The sequence below is a fragment of the Lissotriton vulgaris genome, chromosome 12 (assembly GCF_964263255.1).
Source record: "Lissotriton vulgaris chromosome 12, aLisVul1.2, whole genome shotgun sequence".
Classification (NCBI taxonomy): domain Eukaryota; kingdom Metazoa; phylum Chordata; class Amphibia; order Caudata; family Salamandridae; genus Lissotriton; species Lissotriton vulgaris.
In genome coordinates this window covers 121,692,179-121,720,107 of record NC_141700.1, presented here as the reverse complement: position 1 = coordinate 121,720,107, position 27,929 = coordinate 121,692,179, and the positions used below count along the sequence as shown (strand labels likewise).

Here is a 27,929-nt window from a genome sequence, read left to right as displayed (position 1 = left end):
TAAATTGGTTGCTTTTTGAGTAAATCCAAATACTGTCTCCCATGACTGCCAGGCAATTGCTGTGAGGACTGATAGGTGAGGGAGTAAAAAAACAAAGGAATTTTAGTAAAGAAGCTTAAACAGCAATAGATATGCATAAGGTTGATAATTAAATTTGCATATTTTCATATAAGTGCACTGATTTATCTTCTGCGAGTGTTCATACTGTTGAAACCTGTCAAGCATTCAAATATGAGTGCAGTTAAATAAATGTGAAAATATACTAGTTTCAGCTTAATTTTGTTCAAAACCCCAAAATAAATATGGATAAATACTGATAGAATTAGAAAGAAAGAAATATGGATAAATAGAGACGGATATGGCAACAAAATAAATACCATCAATCGGGAGACCTAAACATGATGTTGTCTCATACATGGAAGTGTGACAGAGAAGCATGAGAAGGGTGGTGACACCCAACACCTAAACAAGAGTTTCGCTAATAGAACAACTGTGATAGAGAGGGCATGCGGAGGATGGTGACAAGCAACACCTAAACCAGGCTTCTTCACATGGAATGGGGTCTAACCTCATCGATGCTTGAGATATTCTTCTCCGGTGCTGGGCCATAATAGAACTGGGTGTGGTCATGACAAGCTCAGCTCGTCATGAGCACACGAGCACCGTGCCTCATGACGAGCTCAGCTCGTCATGAGCATCGAAGGGGCTAATATAGAGAACTTGAAGACCTGATGTCATCCCGCTTATAAACAATACTTTTGTACATGAAAGCAAGTGGAATGGAGAAGGTGTCATGTGGAAAATTGTGACACAACACACCTATCAAAAAATCTTCATAAAGAAGGAGGTCCAAAAGAGAAGGCAAAAAAGTATGGCATCTGATAGCTAAACAAGTCTTCTGCACACAGAAAGAAGTGCAATAGAGGTAAGACTTCTGCGGAAAGTTGGAAGTGTGATAGAAAGGACATGTAAAATGTAAATGTGGGTGTATTTGTAAAGCACACTGCGACTCCATGGAGTATCCTGGCACTGAAGACCGCTGGGGAACCCGTCCTGGTTTTCCCTGTGGGATGGTCCCTTTCTGGGTATCTCCAAGGTGAAACCAGGCATCCCCGGCGTCTGTGGGGGGCTGTTGTAGAGATGAGGCAAGCTTAATGCCCAGAGTTGCCGAGTGTGTTCCCTGGTTAGAGTAGGCACTGAGGCGAGAATTATCGAGTCCATTTTGACCCTGGTCCACGACCCTGCCGCTTAGGGAATTGAACCCTGGTCCCAGGCTGTTCTCTGCTTACGGTTCTGCCGCCTCTAACCAGTGAGCCACACCACTCCACATGTCGAAGATGGTGACACTCAACAGCTAAATCTGGCTTCTTCACAACTTTGGGGTTTATTGACATTAGCTGTTTCTTGCATTAAGAGAGGTCCAATTCTCCCTCTAGACCACAAGTGCTCAACCTAGGTCAGAAAAAGTAAAATATCTATGTGTGTATTTTCTCATTGAACAGGATTTAAACGCACTTTCAGGAGCACGATTGAAAAGCTGCTACTGGCACAGGTTTCTATCTGCAGGCTATGAAAGATTTGTGAGTTCCAAACTATCAGAAATCTGAAGCCAGGCTGAGGTCGTAATGGCTGTGCTTAGCAGAATCGTTTCCGTGTGGATTTTCGGGAAGAACAAAAACGCAGCGTGAAATCAAGTAAAGATGACATATTTTTAATTCATTTGTAGGATTGCAGTTTCCAAGACAGGACTAGCCTCTTCCTCAGGAGCGCGTAACTTCACATATGAAGTCCACATTTTTTGCAAGATTACACATTGGGGGGCAGATTTACAAGCCCCTTGTGGCACCTTTACGGCACCGTTACGTCACTTTTGTGACGGCAGCGTAAACCATGAGCCACATTGCGCCTTATGTGACGCATCTAGGGAGATGTGTCACATTGTAAAGCCCTGTGCCACATGAAACCTGCCTCAGGTTTCATGTGGGTATTCCCACGCAGGATGGGCGTTCCGTCGCCGGAACGCCACGTAAAAGTGACGCAGTGAAATCTACAAGATTTCACTGAGTCACTTTACGGCCATGTTGCATCAAAACCCTGCGCCTGCTTGAAGCAGGCGTAAGGAGTGATTTATCATGTTGTGGATAGGCCAGGTTGAACAGTGCTGGAGTTGCATTGCGCCTGCGACACAACTCCAGCACTGCGCCAACCTTACACCGGCAGATGCGACCTGCATCTGTTTATCCATGCGCCATGATGCGCCGCATTGTAAATGCGGCGTATCTGTGGTGGCGCATGGGTAAACTTGCGTCACGCATCTTTCCTGGCGCATCCCTGCTGATTTGCAGGGTTGCACCAGGAAACGTAAATCTGCCCCTACGTTTTTAGATAGAGACAAAACAAACCCTTCACCTCTACTAGGACTTTTTTGGGTTATTTATGGTGTCTCCTTTTGGAGCCTACTATGCACAAGTGCTTAATTTGAGCTGGCGGTTTCCGGTGCTCAGCACCGGCACTTAATCGTCAACACCAGAACTTATGATAGCTTGCCACATGATGGCGTTGTTTGCGTAATGTTGAGATTAGCACAACAAAAGTTATTTATTAGTTCAATATACATTAAAAAGGACTAATACATACTTCCCAAGCCAAACTTATAGTTTTGGTGCCCTGGAATAGTCACACCCGTAGGAGTGTTATGGTTAATAGTTGTGTTGTTACTGGCTGCATTCGCCGGAGCAATAGGTAGTGCAAGCTACAGTGGCCTCCAGATGAGAGCCCTGACATTTATTTTTTCACAAATTAAGCACTGCTATGCACTCAAATTTGTGGGCTAAAAAGATACTTTCATCAAGCAGGTATGAGACGTCCTCCAGTGAAGACTCCAGCGCCAACGAGGAAGAGGAGGATGACGACAGCTCTTCCGACAAAGTCTGTGAAGACAGCTCAGACAGCGACATCCTGAACTACGTTGACACATCCGAGGAAGAGCTGAACATAAATATGGACGACACAGACAGTGACGCGGAACCTACGGCGCTGGAAAAAGAAAAGAAAAAGAAAAACGAAAGACATGTCAAGAAGGAAGCGAAAGCAGTACTCGGACTCGGGGAGGTGAAACCAAAGTGAGTGCACAACATACCATCCCTACACAATATGGTTATGCACGTTGTTTTAGCGTACTCTTTATATGCCAGTGATATATTATTGATGAACATTTATATAATTTGCATACTTATTTTGCTTATTTTTATTTATTAATAAGAAATTTGACACCATTACCAAATGCCTTTTTTCACCACTTCGCAGCAGCACGGTTTTTAAATTGTATATCTCACCCTACCTTTTGTTATGCACACCACTAACTTCGTTTTCTGGTTCCAGAGGTGAGCGGCTGGCTGGGGGCTGTTTGTTATCGCGGGTTCCCAGCGGCAGCGGGCGCCATCTTTGCTTGGGCTTCAATCTGCATAGTGTTTCCCTGACACTCCACCCTCGTTTTGCCCCTATTTAAACGGCCATCATGTGTCAGCGCAGCGGACGAGCGCAGCGGGCGCGACGGAGGCGCGTCGGAGTTAAGCCCGTCTGCGCCCGTCCGCGGCAGGCCGGGGCACGGGGCATGTCACTCTGCCTCTTTTCTCTCCTACCCCCGCTCATCCCTCATCTCACTTCACGACCTTGCTCTCCCTCCTCCCGAGTCCCCTGTCAGACATGCTTTATGCGGCCTGCTCACAGCCAGGAAATCCTTCCCTGAAATTATTCCTCCATTACCTACTCCCAGGCCCCCTGATCCGGGTTCAAAATACTGTATTTCACAACCGGCAAGAGCCCCTAATTCCCCCTTATCTGTGATGTACCTTAATACTCGGTCTCTGGTCAGCCATCAGTCTGACATCTTCTATCTTCTGGGTTCGGAACAGCCTGACATCCTGTTCCTGACCGAGACCTGGCTCACAGATGACTCTTCCCCTGACATCCTGGCGGCCATCCCTTCAGGATACTATATACTGCAAGCTAACCGCCCCTCTGGCAAAGCGGGCGGTGGGGTTGCAGCCATCATTAGGCATTCAATTCGCTTTTCTCCTGTGCCCACTCCTAGCATCCCTATGACCGACTGCCTCATACTCAGACTGGAGCAGCCTGGGTCTTCACTTATATGCGCTTTAATTTATCGCCCTCCCCAACCTATGCCCAACTTCTCAGTTCAGTTCGGCGAGCTTAACTCCCAGCTGACCATCAACAATGCGAATGTTTTGGTCCTAGGTGACTTCAATTATTGGCCATCGGACCCCCATGAAACCTCCGACTCACTTGCCTTTTCTGATCTTATGTTGGGCCTCAATTGCATCCAACATATACATACACCCACGCACGTTAAAGGCCATATCTTGGACCAGGTCTGGACCTCTTCCCTAGACATCTCTACACCCCTTATTCTTCCCTGCCTCTGGTCAGATCACTCTCTAATCACTTTTTCCTTAGCCAAACCCCCCCCCTGTCACGACTGCCCGAGAATACAACTTCCTGGCACGTAATTGGAACAAGGCCGATCTCAATAAATTCACCTCCCTTTTGAGTTCATCTGCCCCTCTCACCACGGGACCCACTTTTCCCATCGACTCTCAGTCCAAGAATCTCACCCAATGGCTTATCTCCGCCGCTGACTCGGTGGCACCTTTAAAACCAGTCAAGACGAGGCGCAGTCACGACGCCCACAGGTGGTTCACCGAGGACCTTAAAGCACTAAAACTTGGTCTCCGTCAGGCCGAAAGGCGCTGGCGCCGGGGATATGCCCCCGAGACAAAAGCGATCTTTTCCTCTCAGCTGAGAGAGTATAAGTCTGCTATAGCCCGGGCCAAATCCAGTTACTTTTCTAACAAAAATCTTGGACTCCACCAACAAGTCCAAAGACATATTCTCTATTGTCGAGGAACTGTCCAACCCGGCGAGAGTTACCATTGCTCCCCTCCCCTCCCAGCCTCTGTGTGATTCCCTAAATCAATTCTTTGTGGACAAGATCACCAAGATCAAAACTAGCATCTCTGCTCACGCCTTATCCGTTCCCCCCCCCTCCAAGCGCCCCCTGCCACTCCAATACTCACACCCTAACCCAGATCCCCCTAATTTCTAAAGACAATTTCCCCCCACTTCTGCTTAAAGTTTCCTCTGGTTCCCCCAGCGACTGTTGCCCCCCTCGGTCCTCCGGGAAGCTTTTACTTCCTGCCCGGATCCCCCCCTAGCCCTCTTAAACAACTCTCTGACTACGGGAGTGGTCCCGGGATCCTTTAAACGGGCCGAGGTGGTTGCCATTCTGAAAAAACCCTCGGCAGATCCATCCATCATGAGCAACTACCGCCCTATTTCCCTCCTTCCTTTCCTCAGCAAAGTCCTGGAGTCGGATGTTACTAATACCCTCGCCTCTTTTGTGGAAAACTCGTGTGTGTTGGACCCCCAGCCGGCTGGATTTAGACCTGCGCATTCCACAGAAGCAGTCATCCTCTCTGTGATGGACGAACTGCGCAGGGGAGCTGACTCCAACATCTGTCAGGCTCTGGTCCTCCTGGATCTGTCGGCCGCCTTTGACACGGTCGACCATGACATTTTGGTTGACCGTGTCAGAGAGGCTGGCATCCAGGGCACCGCCCTGGACTGGGTTCGGTCCTTCCTGACCCAACGCCATCAAGCTGTCAGGCTGTCCCAGTTTTCTGCTACTCATGTCGAGCTGACTTGCGGTGTCCCACAGGGCTCTTCTTTATCCCCTCTCCTTTTTAATTTATACTTGGCCCCGTTAATCCGCTCCCTCCGCAGATTCAATGTCTCCGCGTTCAATTACGCGGATGACATTCAACTGGTTTTCACCATCGACTCCGGGGACGAATCTATCACCACCTTTCAAAACACCCTCTGTTTCATCAGCGATTGGATGGGCTCAAACCATCTGAAGCTCAACCCCGACAAGACCGAGCTGGTTCTTGTCGGGGGACCCTCCAATCCCTGGCACTCTTCCTTTTGGCCTGCCAGTCTTGGCAGCCCCCCTTGTCCTGTCAACTCAGCTAAAAGCCTGGGAGTTGTCATAAGCAACGATCTTTCTATGACGCCCCAGATAAGCGCCGTAGTTTCCTCAAGCCACTTCCAACTCAGGAAAATACGCAAAATCTCTCGCCTACTTACCACTGATGCCCTTATTTTGGCCCTGCTTGCGCTAGTCATGTCCAGGCTTGACTATGCTAATGCATTATACGTAGGCATTCCTGCATATCAACTTAGGAGACTTCAGTTGATCCAAAACCAGGCCGCCCGCCTGATCTACCACCAACCAAGAGATCAACATGTTCGCCCTCTCCTAAAAAGTCTCCACTGGCTTCCGGTTTCTGCCCGCTGTAAATTTAAGCTTGGTTGTATCATCTCCAAATCCCTTACAGGCCACAGCCCCCTTTTCATCTCCTCCCTACTTCACCCATATGTCCCCCCCCCCCGCACCCTTCGGCCCTGCTATCTGTTCCTAGATTCAAGCGGAAGAAACACGGTGGCCTTAGGTTTTCATTTTTAGCCCCGTCGTTTTGGAACTCCTTACCCCTTTCTCTTAGGTTGTCTTCCCCTTACTCCAGGTTCAGATCTTCCCTCAAAACGTACCTCTTCACTGAGGCTTATAATTAGCTGGCTACCACTGTTATGTTATTTCCTGTCTCTTCTCCCTGCTCCCTCTGTACAGCGCCATGGAACCTAAAGGTGTTAGTGCGCTCAAAAAGTTCATTTAACATAACATAACATAACATAACAATAAAACCTAAGAAAGCAGAATATTTTATTGGCCACTCGTTTATGCAGGAGCCGTGGTGGCTCCTTCTCTATGGCAGAGGAGCATTGCCCCCCCCCCCCCCCCCCCGTCAGCAGCGTAAAAAAATAAAAAATACGATAATCTGAGGTGTAGTATCTTTTTATTTTGTTTCCCTGCTGAGTTTTGGGCGTGGGGCCAGGGAGATGACAGACACCAACGAAGTGGTATGCACTGCTACCAGTGCGTATGTCGGTGTGGCCGGTCGTCTCAGGCCGGTCAAACCGACATGCGCACTGAAGCTGTCTCCAACCCGAGCTGCATTGCCGGTTTGGAGACAGCAAGCACAGGCTCCCAGTCTCCCTGGAAGCACAAATCAAGGGCGCTTAGGCCAATCTTGAAGCTGCTCTCATACAAGAGTGGCCTCATGGCAGTCTGGGAGCCTGTGCCTGCAGTGGAGCTTTTTCATTGATGTTGCCGTCTCTTCCACACCCGACTCGCCACTCTCTTCTGACACCGGCCACTACTGTGCAGGAGAGTGCTCTACTGAGGTGTAGCTGTAATGTTTATTTATTTTTTATTTTGAGAGTTCTATATAGCGCTAGCCAGACCGAAAGTATCGGAGCTCTTTACAGCCTTATCCCTCGTATGATACATTAACACAGTAATATGTACAGTGGCTTATGACATATCGCATAGCCTCGTCGTAGAGAGCACAATGTCATTCGTAAGATAAGTTATCACAGTAGTCTGTACAGTTTCTCATGCCGCTTCACGTAGTGTTGTCGCAAAAGCACAATGACTCGTGAGGAGATTGGATCACGGAGGGGGGATAGAGGAGAGTGGGGTAGAGGTCTTAATGTCAAAGTGTCTGTGTGCTGCTGTGGGCAGGCTTCAGCGATTAGGCTGTAACTATCCATTCGGGAGAGATCGATTGAGGAGGAGATCTTTGAGCTGGCTTTTGAAATTCAAGCAGGATGGGTTAGTCCTGATATAGACTGGTATGGAGTTCCAGATTCTGGGTGCATTTTCTGCGAAGGAACGAGATGCGTAGGAACATAATAAGTCCAGAAGTTGAAGCAACTTCACTGTCCTGTCTCTAGTGGGCCAAGCAATAATTGTGTACTTAATTGTGGCTTTTTAAATGACTCTTCAGAGGATGAATGATGAAAGATTTCACTGAGATTCAATTCTATAAACTACATTGCATGTAACATTAGTCCACAGTGCTGTCTTACCACACACATTAGTATTCACAATCCACTCTTGTAATTCTGAGGACTGATGTTATGCTAAAGTCTTACAGAATAAAGTTGTGCAGTGGTAGCATTTCATTTTCCAATGACTACCAGTGACCAGTAGGCCGTGACCGGTGCTTGCGTCCATCGACTCATTTGTCATTTGAGTCTTCATCGAAAGACCGAGTACTAGAGGGTCACCTGCCTCCTGCCCACCATGGCCACTCTTCCTCTTCTCTCTGGATAGCCAGTCTAGTTGACATGTCGTGGTGAATCGGCAGCTAGCCGCTGTGGTTGTCATGTGTTGCTGCAGTGTGCTTCCTCTTCTGCCAGCAGAATACTCATGAAAGGTATGTATTGTCTGGACTGCAGGGTAGCATCACCCATCCGACATGGAATCATCTGTTTATTGGGCATTTTGTGCCATAGCAACTCATCAGCAGAGGTTCTATCTGTCGTTTAATATCCTTCAATAGCCTACCAGAGCGGCCTTCGTCTACTGCACCTTGTGATGCCATTAATGGTTGAGATACTCTCAAAGCCATCACAACTATTGTGACATTGTGTGACATACAGTCTGAATTTGGCAGAACTTCTAGATCTCAGATGGATTGAGGTATGCTCTGCAAGAGCACAGGGGTTGTGAGAGTCTGTGAGAAGCGGACCCTGAAATTGATAATAGTTTGTGACAACCAGATGCCCTCTCTGTGATTTTGGGATACAGGAGCATCATATTATGATATAGTTACACACTAAGGTCCCTTTTGACGCTTATGTGTGATATGCTGTGATATGGAGGTATGTATTCTTATTTTTAATTACTTATTGTGCTATTAAGCCACATTCAGTCCCTCTACATTGAAATTCTCTTATATTCATAACCTTCATAGCAATATTATGTGTGTTGTAATATTATAAATCCTGGCCCTATATTGTGATTTGTGACATTTAACGTAGCATGGTGATATAGTGCCATTTGGACCCAGTATTGGGATTTTAGAACATGCCAGCCCAGTACTGCAATAGTATTCATTTTAGCCCACCTAGTGTGATAGAATTGCATTTCAGGCCCAGTATTGTGGTATTGTTCAAATCAGGCCTTTTATTGGGATTTTGTGACTTTCAGGTCCTTAATTGTTGAATTGATACATGCAGGCCCTCTTCTAGGATATATTAAAATATTCATATTCTGTGTTGTGACTTTCTTTGACATACAAGTCCCCTGTGTGGGTGTTATGTACAGGCAAACAAAAGGTGTGGAGATTGCCTCATGTTCTGAATGATTGTAGAAATCCTATTTGTAAAGCTCAACTTATCGCCCCTTCATGGTTTCAAGGTTCTGGGGGCTGTTGGGGACATTAAGAGTCACATGATGCTAAGCTGAGCTGCTGCCAGGGATCGAACCATAAACCCTGGGTTCAGAAGTCAGCCACCCAGGCAATTGCACCACACCTCTCCCTCTTGTAGTCAATATCAAATTGCCCTTTTATACTTTTGAGCAGCACACACATGACTTGCAGTCACCCTGCTCAGAGTAATATGCACGACCAGCAGGCAGCCCTCCTCCAGTGAATAGGGATTACTGTGTTTTCATATTTGATTCCTGGGATGCAGGTGTGAGGGGCCATCCAGGTAGATCAGCAGCTGCTCCCTAAAAGCAGCCCATAGGAAAGTGCAGAAGAAAAACTGAATCTTAATTTCAGTCCTAGGTACCAAAACAAATCCACTGGGGTCAGAAGAGGCAATACTGTCTCTATCCGAGTCTCACAACTGTACCCAAAGACCAAACACAACCACAAGGACATTTGGTGCACTTTTCCATCGCGAAGCATGCCCCTTGGGTTCATCCGAAACAGATTACCAATAATCCAGCCTCTTCCCTTGTGTTTGTGGAGCCTCTCGGCCCTTTCGTCCTATATTAATGTCTGCTATCCTGTTTATTTTGTTTGCTGCAATAAGTGTGCTTTTTGTTCTTCCTGCTTAGGAAACACGTCTTACTCCTTTTTATCAGTACACCAGAGGGAAAGCCTCACAACTGATGAACTCCTGACATTTTAAGATTTCAAACTAAATGGTCTCACTATATATCAAAGTGGAAAGGGATCTGCACCCAGGGAATCGTTGCAACGCTTGCATCGCATGGATATATTAGTAGGATCCTCACTCCTTTTTATGACCGCCTGTTCTCCATTTGGAGAGACAAGTCCCTCTTCTCCCCATTCCGAACAGTAATGCCCCTCTCTTATGCCTATTTATGTCCCCCATGCTATCTTTTCTCATATTTTGCCAGTCATATTGTGTCTTCTGCGTCATAAAGGACTGGGCGCCTTCTTCTCCCTGTTTTTGACAACAATGCTCCCCATCTTTTAACCCCTTCACTGCGGCGGCTATTCCGCCGCAGTTCTAAGGGGGCGGGGCGGAAATGCGGCGGGCGCATGCTGGTGACGGAACAGCTCCGTCACCAGCGTCGGTTGCGCTGTGCTTATGACAGAGCGGTTCCGTCATGGCCCCGCCCGCTCAATAGAACGCTCAGCGCAGGCGCGGAATTCGCGCCGCGCAGGAGCGGCGGCAGGGCCATGACGGAACCGCTCCGTCATCAGCACAGCGCCACCACAGCTGATGACGGAGCGGTTCCGTCATCAGCAGGGGAGGGGTTAATAACTATGCCCTCTGTGTTTCTATGTTTACAGTACTAGTGCCGCCTTTTCATCATGATAATGGTGGCCATGTTGCCACCTTTTTTTGACAGTCTCTTCTCTATGTTTATTAGGGCTAAGGTTGTCCTTCCTCCGTGCATATGACAGCCTTACTGCATAATCTCATTTTATGTGATGGCCATGCCCACTTTTATCACAGTCCCTTCAAGCCATGCACCTCTTGGGTTGTCGAACAAAGGCCATCGTGAAGACTGTGGCGAGGAGCTATCATCGCCATGAACAGGAGGAAAAGGCTATTGTTTCCTCTGTTTGTCACAGCCATAGTCGCCATCTTGAAGGCCATGCCCGGCTCTCTCTCCCTGTTTATAACATTCTTGGTACCTTTTGCTCCTGATTATGGCGCCTTTGCTGCCCCGTCCTTGTTGACAGCCTCTTCTCTTGTTTATGAAGCCATGTTCTTTTTTTCCCTCAGCGTATGACAGGTATGACGCATTTTCTCTTATTTTGCGATGGCCATGCTCTCTCTTGTTCCTGACCTCTCTTCTGCCTCGTCCCCACGTTTGAAGGTCATGCCCTTGTCTCTCTCTGTCAGCAGCTGCACTGCGTGCTCTTCTCCATATCCGAGCACCGCAGCCCTGCTTCTTCTTGGGAATGGCAGCCATGTTGCCTCTTTCCTTCTGTGCACGAGCTAAAATGATTACAAAACGATAGTAAAGAATTTCTTTGGGTCATTCCGTTTCCGCAGGTTTGAACTGAGTCTGAAGATGAAAGAAGCGTGCTTGGTTCTTAAGAATCACCTCAGCGACCCAAGCGCCATGAAAACCAAAGAAGCTGTAAGTAGAAATAAATCATTTACGCATAAAAAAGCTTTCCTACCACGTTTCTCAGATGCCTAGAGGTTTTTGGTATATATAGAGAGTATGCATTATTAAAATTGTCGTGAAAGGTCTAATTTTCAGGTCCAAGTTCAGGTGGATAGCAGAACGTATGGCCATTTATAGGGGCAGATTTACAAGCCCCTTGCGCCACTTTTGCGTCACTTTTAACATAGGAAAAAAGAGTTTTTGGTGACGCAACGTCGAGAGAAATAAACCTAACAACTCTACACAGGGTAGGCTGTATTCCTCCTTTCAAATGTACCAAAAAATTGAGCACAGAGGTAAAAAAAAAGGTCATACCTTTGACAATACGATTGTGGGAAAATCTTCCTTATACTTTTAAGTATTCAAAACTTTAACGATTTCTCCTTAGTGTTCAATAAAAACACACAAGTTCACTTTTTCCACAAAATCTGTCTTGGTTTTTCGAAGTGTATAAAAGAAAATGGCCCTTTCCCTCAAACACTGTTGCGTGATACATAAATTGAAGGATGGTTCATCTAATTCTTTCGATTTGAAATGCTAAGAAGACTAGTAGTAAAGCTAGATATCTAATGCCACCTAGTGGAAGAAGCACGCGAAACAGTTACTGTCACTAAAAAGGAAAGTTCTGGTGGAAATTTATTTTTTAAGACTGGGGAAGTGGCATTCAGATATGCGGGTAATCCGCAGTCATCGGTCGTCTGCAATGCTTTCAGATTAGGAGATCAAATGTCAAATTAGGAGATCGACTGATTTAGATGCTTCAGTTATTGATTCGTTCTTGGCTTTACTCCGGCAGTGGATCCTTTAGTTTTACACCACTCAGAAGCCCGACATTGACCAAATGAAGATATGCAAGGGAGTGGGCGTGAACGGAGTTAAATTAATATTACTTGCCTGATGATAATATCAGAAATAAATGTGTTGTGTGAAGCAACAGTGGAAATTAAAGACACTTTACGTGGCGATGAAGAGTATGCATTAAAATCAATTGTAACCTGTAGGCTTTGGACATTTTTGAATTTATGCAGTTTGATTTGGTGATTCAAAGTATCTAAACTTAACAGATGAAAGCACATGTGTGATCTTGCTTCACTGACCTTAGACCGAACCTAGTTTGTAAACTACTGGGACTGCCATCAAACCACTGGGACAAAGGGCTGAGAATTCAGTGCTTAATTTGTAAAACATTAAGTGCCAGGGCCCTGACCAGGAGGCCACTGCAGCTTGCACCACCCACTAAACAGTCATAGCTGCCGATTACGGTACCAAAACAACTACTAACCATCTCTCTCGCCTGCAAGTGCGACAGTCAGATTATTCCAGGTCCCCAAAGCTGAAGGGATGGCTGGGGAGGCAGGTATTAGGATTTTTTAATGTATATTGTATTCATAAACAACTGCTGTTCTGCTCATCTCGAAATTAGATGAGCAGCGCCACCATGTGGCCGACTGACATAAGTGTGGTGTTGAAAATTAAGTGCGGGTGCCGAGCACTGGAAACAAATTAAGGGTCGGTACCGAGCACCGGAAACCGCTTACTCAAATTAAGCAGTGGCTGAGATGGTCATTTTCGATCTACATGTTCTGCTTTCTCCTTCTTTCTAAGAGCTGAACATATCATCCGTGCCAAATTCGAGGGCAGCCGTTACTAGAACAGCCAAACCGCCCACTGATATTGTTTTTAAAGCGCGCAAAGGCAAAAAAGGTGTTGGGCGCTAGTGTCAACAAAATTAATACAACAGTGGACTAATATGGCAACATTCTACAAGTTGGCAGGTATGCAACCACTCCGATCAGGGTGGGTAGGAGGAGCTTGATTCCTTAAAAAACCGAATCGGAAAATTACCAAATTTGCAATGTAGGGAGCACTCAAATGAGTGCTTCTCCCATTTTAGGATTCGCTATTTACCACCAACTATAAGTTGGTGGTAAATAAGGAATACCTTTGAAAATGCAAATCTGTGCATTTTCAACTGTGCCATGTGGCAGACATACATGCCCTTAGGGCATGTATGTGTGCCACATCTGCACACGAGCACGATTCAGGGGTGCAACAGGGTGTCACTGTCAAAGTGACACCCTGGCACCCTTTAATGTTTTCCCCATTTTACCGAATCGGTAAATACCGATTATGTAAATACTGAATCTTACTGATTCGGTAATTTTTACCGAAAATGTATCTACATCCCATTTACCAATTCTTAAATACCGAATCGGTAAAATTCGTTATTGAAGAATATGTAAATTGGGATTACCTACATCTGGCCCTAAATGTTTTGCTCAGAATCACAGGATGTTGAGCCGAGACTCAAACCTGGTTCCCACCTCCGAAGTCGACAGCTCTGGCCATTATGCCACATCCTCCCCCCACTTTCATGGTTAGTAGTTGGTTCTGTTTTAGGCGGCGCTAACAAGAGAAATGGGCTGGTGCAAGCTGCCTCCTGGCAAAAGCCCCAGCACTTATTTTTTTTCAAATTAACCACTGGGTGGTAATGGTCACTGGCAGTGGTGTGTAGTGAGCTGGACACCTGAGAAGCTTAAGTCAAATCCTGCTTGATAAATTTACGAACATGTACAATGAGTTTGAAATGTTGATGTAATTAACAAATAGACTAGCTGTTCTCAAGAGTTTACTGAGATTATTTTGTGTATCTAACCCAACTAGTTTGTTATCTGGCCTAAGTCATTTGTTTAGAATATATGTATATACACACACTCCACATTTTGTCTGGTAATTTTCACCTGCGTGATCACTATGGGCACCAAGGACACCCTTTCCCATCTTTGTTTTTTTAGATTACCTTATTTGTAAATAATGTTTTTTAACTTTGGAACAGCCGCGCTGTGTTTCTGAATACATTAATAGTATTGGCAACTTAGTAACCAGCATCTCTAAATGTATATTTTACATAAGTTGAGAGAAGTCCATATTTTTCCATATAACTTTTTACCCAGCCATGGTCTTTATATCAACAAGTGATCTACCTGTGGTATTCTGCTCTTCTTGCTATGTATATCTTTCTTTGTATTCTGCGCCCTGCTGCTCAGCCATAGTGTGAGTGATGTCATAGAATGTTCATGTGTACCTGGTTGAGTGAACGCAGTCGTAGTGCGTGGGCTGAGCAGCTGGGATGATGCTCCCGGTTGGGCTGTTAACCCGCTTCTACTACCTTATAACGTACTATTTCTGTGACCTGTTACACCTGCCTGAAACTGAAGAATAACATTCCATCTGGTTATCATCTACTCTGCCTACCCTCATTCTTACATTATTTCACTACTCACGATAAAATTAACCGAGAAAATGGATGTTGTCCTGCATCATTGTTTCAATCATACTTGGTATTAAGAAAGTACTAAATAATACAATTGAGCCATCACAAAGTTGCATAAATGAATGTCGGAAATAATAATGTTAATTGGAGCAATATTTAGGATTAAGGAATATTTTTCTTACCTCAGATCTCCAGCACACATAGCATCCAGCATGAGTGGTTCAGAGTATCCAGTCAGAAGACCTCTCTTCCAAACACGGTGGCCAACTATCTGTCGGCGTTTGCGGAGGTCTCTCCCACCGTACTCAGCTTCGTGGTCAATCTCGCGGATGGAAACGGGAACACCGCTCTTCACTACAGCGTCTCGCACTCCAACTTCCAGATTGTAAAACTTCTTCTGGACACAGGTCAGTGACTGAAGCTCTTATGCCATGAAAAGGTGTAAGAATCCTAATAACTCCTGAATGGACACAAAACTGACTTATAGGAAGGTAGGCTCACTCACTTTACTTGTACGGTGCTTTTTGTTTCTGATATTCGTGCTACGCCACTTTCACCAGGCATTGGCCTATATGCTTTGCCAAAGGTCTTTAGCCTTGCTCTACAGCATCCTCAATGCTGTGCAGAATTGCTAAAGAAAACAAACCAAAAAATTGTTTCTAAGATGTGGTGGCTGCGTCATTTTATTGGCGCGTGAAACACGCAATTGAACATCTACAATATGACACAAGGGTATTTTTTTATGTAACAAGTTGGATCAATAAATTGAAAAAAAGTCATGAAAAAGTTGGTTTTCTGTCTTGAATATTAAGTGGGTGCAACACAGAAGCCGCGGGTGGGAAGCATTAAAAAGGAAAAGGCTGGGGGAAGAACCACAGCCGGAGAAATACAGAGGAAGAAGGTGTGAGGAAACAACACGGAGGACAAGGAAGGCGGGAAGCAAAACTGAGGGCGCGGGTACTGGAAGCAAAACTGAGGGGGCGGAACACAGAAGCAACACAGAGGGTGGCACAGAAGAAACGGGCGAGAGAGAAGCACGGAGCGGGTGGTTAGGAAGCACACGGGCAACAAAGCAACATGGCTGCGTGGGCAGGAGAGAAGAACACGCGTGACAAATCACAACATGGAGTGCGGTTTGGGGAGAGACAGGCAAGAGGGAGACAACTGAAACATGCATGCGCTCCCATAGAGTGCTTAACCCAAAGGAAAAAGTAGTGTTAAAAAAGCAAACAGTGAAAGGACACAATTCATGTGTCCATGCTCCAGGGGAGGGACAAACACAAGAGGAAGAACGAAAGTCTAGTCAAGCTAACAAATCAAACACAAGCATATGAGAGTGAGAGTAGTGCCAACCAATGGTAAGCAATTAGAAGGCTGTAGGCCCACTGTCAGATGATGATAGGTATTTTTGCCAACATAGAGCTTGCGTTTCAGTGAGACCTAAAAATCAGTTGGCACCTCTGAAGAATACCTTAGCGTACTGTAATTCTGGAGTTAAAAATAGCAGACAAAGGTCTGTGGGTTATTGATTAACGTTAGGTCATTCAATTCCAATGCAATAAACCTAAGCGGGAAGCAATATTGCGTTTTGGCTAAAGGAACTGTAGTACAACACTGCCATCGTGTGGCTATTTTAGTTAAATGCAGTAAGACTTCAAATGAGATAAATTTACGAGTTGAACACGCGAGAAGTATTTCAAAAACACCTACAGCATATAAATTCCTTGCAAAGGAATCACTTTATAGATATATTATTTTACCTTGATTAGAAACTTTTAGAGCTGATGTCCGCAGATATGCAGATACAGTACATGTGATAAAGGAAAGTGATAAAAGAAAGCCTTCCTTCTTTTGAAGGATTATGGGCCAGATGTAGGTAGGCATTTACCGGTCGGTAACGGCCGAATTCGGCCGTTACCGACCGGTAAATGCAATTTGAGATGTAGGGCCCTGTATTTTACAGAATCGGTAAATTTACCGATCGGTAAATTTACCGATTCTGTAAAATACCGAATCGGTATTTTTTCCGATTCGGTAAAATTGATATGTAGGTGGGACTCTTCTGAGTCCCACAAGCATTACAGAATCGGTATTTTACCATCAAATATTATTTGATGGTAAAATACCGATTCTGGTGTGCATGCACATGTGTGCATGCACACCTGTTATACAATTACAGAGTAAAGAGGAGCACTCAAATTTATAGCAATTTACCAAAGTAAACCAAGGGTGCAAACTGCTAGACTATGTTGGCTACATAGTACAAAAACAGTGACTGAAAATGCAAGCGGAGCCTACAAGCAGGATGCACTGTTCCTAGGAGAAAATATTCTCACAAAGTGAACATATAATAAAATTCTAATAAATCAAAAGGTCTATAAATTGATGTTACCAACATAAATTTTATTTTTCACAGTGATTATTCAGAAATAATACTGTGTTCTCAACTCATCTTGCGAATCATGCGATAAAGACTTTACATGAATCTGTGTGGTTCATAGCATGAAAAAATACAAATATATATGTGTGACCTTATACGTCACTATATTACAAGTTTGTCCATTTGGAGCAATAACATTGTGTGTAGTTCCTTATTGTCGCCCGATGCATTTCGGGAAGCCCTGTTCCCTTCTTCAGGGGCGAATACCTACAACAAATATAATACAAAGAAATGTCTGTATCAAAATAATTCATCTGCGAATACATAGTCATTATACACAGGAAGGAAAAAGGTTTGTCATTTCATGAACATGCATACATCAGAGCGTTTCAATTGTATTTCACAGAAAAATCACTGTGCATAACCCCTGCTATGGATCAACAATACACTCATCCTATGTTGATGTGTTACCCACATTAAAAAAATGCAAACAATTAATTCAACGAAACTATACTTGGTCATAAAACACCACACATTATTAAAGAACAGTAAGACAAAGAGAAACATGTGTGTATATGCATGATCTGTGATTGATCATTAAAGCCAGAGCAAATGCCATGTTTGACATGTCAGTCTGTGCCATAACCTACAGTCAAGGTCACAAAGAATGAATAGGCATCTGTCCGTATATCATAGCTGTGTGATTCACGATGGGGTTTAAGGGGAAATAATAAACCTACCAGCCGGAGGGTGGTACGTAATGCGATATTTGAATCTTCACTAGTATCTATCACGTTAGAAAACTGTGAAGAAATAATGAACACAAAGTAAGCTTACGTTGTTCAGACAGACGGGTTTACTTTAAAGGATATCTAAACTTGTTTAATAAAAATAGCACTGATCTTGCCAGCATGAGCCAAAAACGTATGAATTTATAAGCCTATACATATCTGAAAAATAGTCTATATAGAGAGAGCTTGCGCTATTCAAAACGACAGGTTTACTTTAAATAGAAATAGCACTGATCTTGCCAGCATGAGCCAACAGCGTATGAATTTATAAGCCTAATCGTATGTGCAACCTAGTCTATTATAACGGTCCTGTTAATAACTGGGCGCACACATCTCCTGTGTTTTAACTAGCAAGCATGCTGACAATTCCACTTGGTAAATAAGGAAAGATATACCTGGAGTCGTAAGTGACTATAGGCTGATACTGTAACTCATGCTTGAAACAGAAACGTGTGCATGCACACCTGTGCCATATGACAGGCAGACCTGCCCTTAGGGCAGGTATGCCTGCCACATGGCCCCCGAACCTTTTTTGGGGGTGCTAGAGGGTGTCAAAGTGACACCCCCTGCACCCTTGTCAGAATCTGTATTTACCGATTCGGTAAATACCGACCGGTAATGCCCCATTCATTCCTATGGGCTTCAAAGCCCATAGGAATGAATGGGGCATTACCGGTCGGTATTTACCGAATCGGTAAATACAGATATTTACCGATTCGGTAAAAGGAACATCTGGATGTTCCTACATATCCACCCCTCAGATTTACCGATTTTTAATTACCGAATCGGTACAATTCGGTAATTAAAAATCGGTAAATCTCATTTACCTACATCTGGCCCTATGTCTGATCAGAACCAGTTTCGGCTCTTCATCAGGGGAATTGTGTAGGTGAAATAACCATGACAACGAAGCCCATCTTACTTCCATTTTCAAACCTAGTGTAGAATGGATAAATGGGTATTCTGTTGTAACATTCAACTGCGCCTCCTAGTAGATGGGAAGAGGTATGGGCAGCTGCTCAGTCCAAGCTTGTTGCACCCAGGATTCCTGCTGTCTGTGGGTGCATTGAAAGTGCCTCACCACTCTCCTTTTTATACTTGTATGTCTTTGCAGAAGTGTGTAATGTGGATCGGCAGAACAAGGCGGGCTACACCGCCATCATGCTTGCCGCTCTCGCCGCTGTGGAAATGGAGGAAGACATGAAGGTTGTGAGGAGACTGTTCAGCATGGGGAACGTCAACGCTAAGGCAAGCCAGGTTAGACCCCTCCTCCTCCGCATCTTCATCATCAGGAGTACATTAGAGTTTTCCCAAGGAACTGAGAACCCAAAACTGTGGAACTAACACATGGGCCCGTTTCACAAAGGGGCTTACGACACATAAGGTACGAATGCGGAGTGTCCGCTCACTGGGTGGAGTCTCCACATTCATGGCGGAATCTCTGCACTTGGGGCGGGATCTCTGTATGGCACACTTTCTGCAGTGAGCCGTATGCAGATTCCACCCCGAGTGCAGAGACTCCACCCCAAGTGCGGAGACTTTGTGCTTGTAACTTTACGTGTTGTAAGTCCCTTTGTGAATCGGATCCTAGGAGCTTTACGTAGCCCATAGAAGCAAGTCTCATGGGCAGACGATGCACTGTCACACCTTGTAGAATGTCCATATATACAACACAGGCGTGGGACTTGGTTGGTGAAAAGGTCTTTCATTAGAGCAAGATGTATTTGAATGTATTAATACACAAATGGCCTACTTACGAGTAAAGACCTTGTGTGGTCTGTTTAATTTTTACTAGAAGTATTAGTGAATGTTATGCTTGTATACATTGTGTGCTTTTATGGTTTTAATATCTGAAACCGAATAACGATTATTATTGATTGATTGGAGTAGGAAGGAATTCTATGAGGGCATTCCAGCTTCTCAGAATTTCCACCTATAATTCCTCACGACTCATAACTGAACCCGAAGCATTAAGATGCAATGATTACACCAGTTCGTGTAAAGATGAGGGTGTTGCGATGGATTCAGGAAGAAAGTTTACATGTATTTGTACTGCTCACAAGGGACTGTTATCAGACTTGCATAGGGGAACATTTCTGGATGCTACTTACCGATTTCCATTTCTTTAATTTCAGGCTGGTCAGACGGCATTAATGCTGGCCGTCAGCCATGGGCGCCAGGAGATGGTGAAAGGTTTGCTCGCCTGCGGTGCCAATGTCAATATCCAGGATGACGAAGGTTCCACAGCACTCATGTGCGCCAGTGAGCACGGGAGAGCGGAGACAGTAAAGGTGCTGCTAGCCCAGCCAGGGTGTGATGTTTCTATCACAGATAATGTGAGTCAACTCCTGCTTATTGATGTCATAGTTACTAGTGTATATAAGTATCCCAGCCCATTTCAAGTTAAGAGCCCTTTAGGACAGCAATCCTGTACGTATCAAGGGTCTTTAGTTAGCAGGTAAACCCTAGTCAACTTCATTTCTTGGTGGCCAATGAACCTACAGTGCAGAATGCGGGCAAACTGATTTTGACATTTTTTACGGGGTTATGCCTAGTTGATAATTGGTTGCAAGGCCTTTTACGCCTACAAAAACAATGTATCTAAAAGACCATCTCTTATTCCCACCATTGCATCACTTTCACCAAGATGTCCTTTAGGGTGGAGATAACTCTGTGTCAAGACTTGACTACAGGGATAATTGACTCAACCTTTGTCGTGTTGAGATTAATTACGTGGGAACCATATCGTTGGATACTAAAATCAAGCACTTACACAAAGTTTGGTTTGTGGGACAAGGTGTACTAAATAGTTATTATTCATGGGTGGCCCGACCACAGCGTTATGACCTCCACGGTACTTGATACCAGAAACAGATGAATTGATATTGTCAATAATATTGGGAAGCAACCATGTCAATCAAGTCACCATGGATGTTAAATAACAGCCTTTGCATCCACTGGCACTGCCCTTGCCTTTGTTAGCTGTATGATCAAAACCATACCATCAGCAATGCCTGGTTCAATTTTTGCAGTTTCCACTCCTTGGCTGTGGTTATTCACCATAACTTTTTCATTCCAGACTTTTTAAAACTTCAACGTTACTAGATGAACTAGTTTTTTGAGATCTTACCCTACATTTGCAGGCTGAATGGAATGATAAAAATGATCTTCACAATTACTCAAACAAAACTGATAGGCCATTCAGAGCTTTTCTAATTTCCTTCATAGCGAATGGGTACCTACCTTAATCTCATGCGTGCAGGCCGTTTTTCCGCTGTGCGCTGAGTTTTAAAAAAAACCTGCGTTACATGACGAGCTCAGCTCGTCATGAGCGTCGAAGGGGTTAACCTTAATTCACCAGATGCCAGCGGAAGTGACATCAAATGCCCTTTGACTGCTGATGTTAGACCATGGCTGACTCCTTTTCCCACCTGCAGCCCCTCAGCAGCCTCCTATTTCTTCTGAGGAGCAGACAAAGGACAGGGAAATCTGTACATTCTCAACGGGCAGTAAATACGAAATGTCGACAGAAAGGACGGTGTTGTCCTCTCTGGACCATTTTTTTTTGTAGACTGTCTGCCTCTCCCCAACACCCAGATCTTCCAGAGGTCCTTAATCTACTCTTGGAAATGGATTTCTGTCAGGCTGTTGAGACTCGAAATTACAAATGAAAATTGGTCTTTTAAACTTACCTCCAATGGACGGCCACGTGACTTTTCAATTTTTTGTTGTAAAACCCTTTGTCACTTTATACAAATGTTTGCACTGGGTGTTAGTTTACATTGGTCTGTTGTATCGGGCAGAACTAGGGTCAGCTGCAGGGAAACTGAATGAGTAGTCTGAACAGAATTGTGTTCAATTAGAGGTAAAGTTCAATGTGTGTCAATGATTAAAGCTGTATTTTCAGATGAATCATTCGTTGTGAATTTCAAGGTCGAAATCGACCAATTGCTTACGTGCATCTTGTAGTCAACAATTTTTTAAACGTTTTTAATAGTGTCTACTTGTCTTTAAAATATCCATAATTGTTTTTAACATTTCTATGATCTATGTTACTATACGCTGAAATGGAAAGACAGCCTGGTTTTGTAGCTTAAATAGGGGTGTGTGAAGTTGAGAAATACTTTTCTGCAAACAGTTTTTTAAAACTTTGCAATTTTCGAAATTATTGTTTAAAAAAGCTGCAAGTAAAATAAGTGATACAAAAATATATTTTATTGGAGTCAATATTACAAATGCTCCTGAGATGTTTCATATTTCAAACTTGGAGAAGTAAATTGGAGCAGGGAGTGGGATAAGGCAACTTTCTTGAATTCCAGATGGCCTAGTTGATGAACACAGTAGGTTTGACTTTAAATTTTCCTCCTTTCTTAGGACGGCAGCAGCGCCCTGTCCATTGCTCTAGAGGCTGCGCAGCACGATATTGCAGTATTACTCTATGCACACTCAAATTTCTCAAAGGCGCACTCACCTGTAAGTATTTTTCAATGTATGGCACTCATCAGTATATATTTTATACATATTTTATGCTGTGTTTTAACTTTAAACCACCACTTTTTAATAATGGGTAAAAAGAAAGTTAACTTATTACTTGCACTAAAGATTATTGGTACTAGCGATTGCTAGAACATCGAAAAGACTAATAGATCATAGAATAAAAAAACAAAGAAAAGGTGGTGGGCAAGAGTAAAGGGTTTATGGAACAAGTGCAGAGGGAAACATCATGGGTTCCACACAGAATCCCAGAGGTTTGGACTGTGTTGTGATCAGAAAGTTATGGTAGCTCCAATATTATTTTCCTTTGCATCAAGAGAAAAGTTGCATCAACTTCAGAATTAACTTGTAGTGAAGAACAAGAAACTCTTTCAGAGTTCGAACCACAGATGACATTCTGTGACACATTTATTTGAAATGTAAACAATTTTTTGGGACATAACAAATTATCACAAGCCTCAGATGGTGTCGATGCGGGGTAGTTTCATATTCAACTTCAGTCGAGCATGACAAGTACTGTAAACCGCAGTTTCTTCCTGAAGTGGAAGGATATATAGACTAAACTGTGCATGTTCACTTTTTTTCAGCAAGTAACACCTGATCCCGGCATGAAGACCGCCACCAGTCCCACAAAGCCAGAACCATAAGACTGAACATGCTTTTGCAACCCGCACGCTGCACTTCACTCAAACACATCGGTTGCAATCTAAGGCAAATGGCCTTGAAGCACAGAACACAAAGACTCAAGCATGCTAGAGCCCAAGGGAAGAGACAATCTGTTTCACATGAAGAACCACAATGTCTTTTCAATGGAACTCAGTGCCCTCTCTTGAGGTGCACAGGAGGCTTCAGGTCAGGAGACGGCTTTATTTCAAGTCTGGTTCCACTGCTTACTTGGGTATCTGGTCGCTTGGGATGTGGACGGAGCAAATAGCACTCAGCAAACATTCCAAATGCTGAAATCTGAAGGATCAGGAAGAAGTTGTTTGAGCACGTGGTGTATACTTTGTGTGCAGATGAAGAAACTAAAAATATTGATGGCTCAAAACCAGTACCACCAGATACCACACCAACACCTACGCAATGACACATGTAGAGCTGTGAAAAACTGCCAGTCAATAACACGTGCATTAAAGACTTGTAAAATAAGAATACTGTTGTAGCACAGTTTGGCTTGTAGGGGAATCAAGACCGTAAAAAAAAAAAAGCAAATGAATTTAAGCAAGGTTAGGGATGTGTGGATGCCACTGCTCCATGTCTCAGCCCTTTTAGGCATATTGAGTTGCTAAGATAGGTTTCTTTTTTTCCAATGGACCAGGCTCCCTCTCTGTCGCAGAACTCGGCCCATTAGATACATTTTCCATATGGATATACGCCATGTGGACTGCCTCTCGATATGCTTTCGAGTTAGCCCTGCTGCCCTGCTAATTTGCTTATTAATATAACTGCACATTTTTACTGTTTTCAGTGCTTTGCAATTTCATTGTATTTTTTAAATCTGGTGGTTCGTGTCTTCAGTGTCATGGTGTATTTTGGTCCAGAGGAAGCGTGTGTCTATCTGTCCAGAGTATAGAGTGGCTCAAACAATATGATGTACAAGGTGGTGCTAACGAAAAGTAACACTGGATACCTTTGCCTGTCTTGATCCAAATGTTGACTTGGCAGTGAAGGATGCCAGCCTGGCCATGCACATATTTCTTCTCAGTGACATTTGTGAAGACAATCGTGAGCATTACAACATGTCTGATGTCATCCGAGTCAAAGTATTATTTCAAAGGATGGAGAGAGATGTTTTGCAGCCACTTTTGCAATATTTGCATGAAATATGTACTTGGAAAGAAAACAACTCTTTAATCAAAAAACTTATTTGGAGAGAATTGTGAAGAATGACCAGAAAAAGCAAGTTATTTCATGTTCAGTCAGTGGACCCTTAGCACAAACTTTACCTGGTCCCAGTGGTATATAGAAGTCCTGGACAATTCTGGAAATGTGAAATCTTTGTAGAGGTTGCTCTTCAGTTATATATCTGTGTTCGCATGCTTTGAGGCAGTTCTGTATGTGCTTTGAGGTGGCCTAAGCAGAAGTCCAATAGTAGGTCTCCAATTAGGCAGGTCCTCAGAGTAGCTGAACTAGCGCTACTTGTAAAGGCATTAAATAAGAACCCTGCCGCAATGGTCTTCGACATCGCGATCGCCTGGAAGGAGCCTCTGTAGCATCTATTAGTGCTGGTTAGAGTAGTGTCGCAGGAAAGATTCCAAGCTGTACTCACCAGCTAGCGAGAATGCGGGTAACCGAAGACACAAGTGGTTACCTTGCTTGTATCATGCTACAAGACGATGCTTCACAACGGACTCCAGTCGCTACAAGCACAGACGTTTCAATTGGAGGGGACAGCTCTCGTAGCTCAAGGACTAGAAGTAACAAGGTTCACTGGACTTTTGCACACATTCGTACTTGTGAAGAGAAAACCACTGTTTGTTGGCAAGAGTATTGTCAAAGTTATGTAACTTTCATTGGACATTTTGATGCTTTATTGGGATTGATGACAATCATATGACATCAGGTGAAAGTACTTGCATTACTTAGTGCACAGACTGCTCTCAGCTTCAAGTCTCTATACGCCCTTTCTGTGAAGCTACTGGAAATGATCCGAGGAGGGCCACCGAGAACAGTTCCATCCACTGCCGTGTACACCGCTTGTATTTAACCACACTATTTGTGCACGTAAAAAAACAACGATTCCCTCCACAGAGTTGTACTTTAATGTGGGAAGCCACTTTTAACCTAGTACAGGTAACAAGTATAGAGATGACATAAAAATGTTTTTTTTTTCTTCATCTGGTTTTGTCAGCTGACTGTAAAGGTGGATGATTAAAGCTTCCACACCAGTAAACAGTATTACTACAATAACTTTACTAGCTCTTGATCAGGTTGAAAACTATGGGCCAGGCAGTAAATGGAGCACGTTTGATGAACTGCGTGAGTGTTTTTAGCAAAGTAAGGTAAAAAAAAAAAAGGCCAAAATGCAATCCAGGTGGGTAATAGGACAAGTGACTGGTTCATGATATCAGGGGTGTGACATTGTCAGTAGCCACTGATCACTTGGTTCCTTTTATTTGGGATGCCTTCACCTTATGCCTGTTTCAGAATCATCCAAGCTCCGTAAAAAGAATATGCAGTTTATTGATAGGTGAGAGCGTCTGATTACATTTTGCCTCTTCAGATGTGCTTTAATGGATGCAGAAATGGTGTGGGGTAGAAATTATGGACCAGCACAAAATAACAGTAGTCCAGAGAAATACATACCAATATTTGAGGATGAATTGGAAAAACTGGGAGCAGATTTAAGGGGGACTCAAATGTCATTGTTGAGAAAAAGAAAACATTAATGGGACTTAAATTTCAACATTAACTTGCATCTGAGATGATACAATTTTAAGAGGGAGAATGTAGTGCTTACATCAGAGTACACCGCATGGAGGAACTCACAGTGAGCAGCCGTACGCATCAGGAACAACTCTATTCTAATACCTGCCATGGTACAGTGTGACTCACAGTCCAGCAGCCAGGCATCCACTGAATCCCCAAACACCCACTTACATTCTACATTGAACCGCAGATGTACAGATCCCATTACACGCATGCTTGGATGTGCACATTCTGCTGGAGACACTACACCAAATCATAAATAGTAGCATTTTTAGCTAGGAAAATTGGGAGTCGATCGCCCGACTGGGGTGTGTTGGCATACATGTGCTTTGTGTGGAGCCTTGGAAATGAGGGGTCTGGCGTCACAATCCCATGGTCCACATCCAAAGAATTTTAAGAAAGAGAAAAACAAGGGGTAATTCCCATGAACAGATGGAAGCATTGTACACCAAGAAAGGATACATGCTGCAGAACTATCTTTTAGAGGAAAATCACGTTTTTCTCGTGGGTGGTCCGGTTTTAACTTTACATTATTTGAGGATTAGGTCATGGAAACTGTAGATTCTATGTCCACCTAATACTTAATCCGATCCCATTACCCATAATCCTTTTTTGCTGACTCACACTTGTTGGATGACAGCGACTCAGGCTCTGAGGATGGGTGCCCTTCCAGGTGAAGCAGACTATGATTACTGTAAAGTAAATACATAATTTTTTTTATATATGGGCCTCATTCACAGTCATCAGCAACACAGTTTTTTAAGTCTACTAATTCGCTACTCTAGTGTGAGAGCAGTGAAAAAATATACTGTGCCTTTACTGCTATGATGTTAACTCAATTCCATAGAAAACCCTTGCAACTAGGCTACACCGCTTAAAAGAAAACAGTATTTCACCATAACTACAACACACGGACAGAGTCCTTTGATATAAAATTATTTTTTTGTTTTTTATAATGAAAAAAAAAGAAAATCCCATAAAATATCCTTTCCTGACAAAGAAACAGGACACTTTCAATCAAAACTGTGATGAAAAACTCCAAATTCACAATATACAAAAATCTAAATCATTGTCAAAAATAGTCAACAATTGACAACCAAAAGGCTTCAATTTCATTTAAAAATACAATGCTGGGCTTTTTTTTTTTTAACCTGTAAAAAAAACAGAAAACTGTGAACTGGAAGATATCTTTGTTAAAGCACCCTCAGCACTAATGTGTACGAATAACCGAAAAGTCAAAGACTTCATCCTCTTTAGGTCATTCAGCCATTCATCGTTCTAAAGTGATTAAGTGAACAGTCCATTTTATTCATGACTTTGCAGCCCTTTCAGGTTTGGACTTGAGAACTGGGAATTTCACACTGAATTTAAAAAATACCAATTCTAAACCCATTTAGGACTATTTTTAAAAGCATCCTTAAAAAACAGGGGGAAGATCTGCTTTGGCTGTCATCTGCTGTTTTGACTTTATAGACAGTGGACTGATGGTTTCACACTTTAATTCTAAGATTGTCCGTTCCATGCCCAATTATCGGAATAATCTAAACAAGCTAATACCATTAAGATTCCTGAAAATCTGGATTGATTTGAGGCTCTTAGACCAATTCTGGACATGTTTGCTGTATAAATCCTATGCTCTGCTTAGGGAGCAGTAAATTGAAAAAAATGGATTTTAACAATTAATCACTATATTTTTAATGTTACGGGCTGAAATTGAGTTTACACTGAAGTCCCTTGCGTAAAAATAAAGCGGCCCAGCTGTGCTGATGTAAATGCACATTGCACCCCTGGGATAGGATACTTGTAACCCCGCCCCTCGAATGGATGGCAAATGAGAAGCATCCACAGTAGGGGAGATAGTTGAACAAGCATGGAGGATAGAAACTGACCAACAGCAGTAGAAAGATGTGATTGGTGGAATCCACACCCCTAAAATTGTACTTTATCTGGCATTTTTATAAATACACACTGGCCTTGGGTTGAACTAGGCCCCCAAAACGAATGCATCCCGCCCTGCACCACGGGATCCACTGG

At 43.6% G+C, this 27,929-nt stretch overlaps 1 protein-coding gene across 2 annotated transcripts in view; it reads left to right on the top strand.

Annotated features, from left to right (window-relative positions):
* Nucleotides 1-26,867, top strand: part of LOC147673600 (KN motif and ankyrin repeat domain-containing protein 1-like) — a 190,358-nt gene extending 163,491 nt beyond the window's left edge. The window contains exons 5-11 of one of the 2 annotated variants that reach the window (XM_086947499.1): nucleotides 2,856-3,122; nucleotides 11,410-11,497; nucleotides 14,989-15,208; nucleotides 19,087-19,229; nucleotides 20,108-20,308; nucleotides 22,347-22,445; nucleotides 23,054-26,867. In XM_086947499.1, coding sequence (XP_086803625.1) covers nucleotides 2,856-3,122; nucleotides 11,410-11,497; nucleotides 14,989-15,208; nucleotides 19,087-19,229; nucleotides 20,108-20,308; nucleotides 22,347-22,445; nucleotides 23,054-23,113 — 1,078 coding nt within the window. In that variant the 3' untranslated portion in view covers nucleotides 23,114-26,867. Of the gene's footprint in view, nucleotides 1-2,852; nucleotides 3,123-11,409; nucleotides 11,498-14,988; nucleotides 15,209-19,086; nucleotides 19,230-20,107; nucleotides 20,309-22,346; nucleotides 22,446-23,053 lie in introns of both variants that reach the window. The other variant, XM_086947498.1, reaches the window with a different exon arrangement.
* Nucleotides 26,868-27,929: the final 1,062 nt, after the last annotated feature.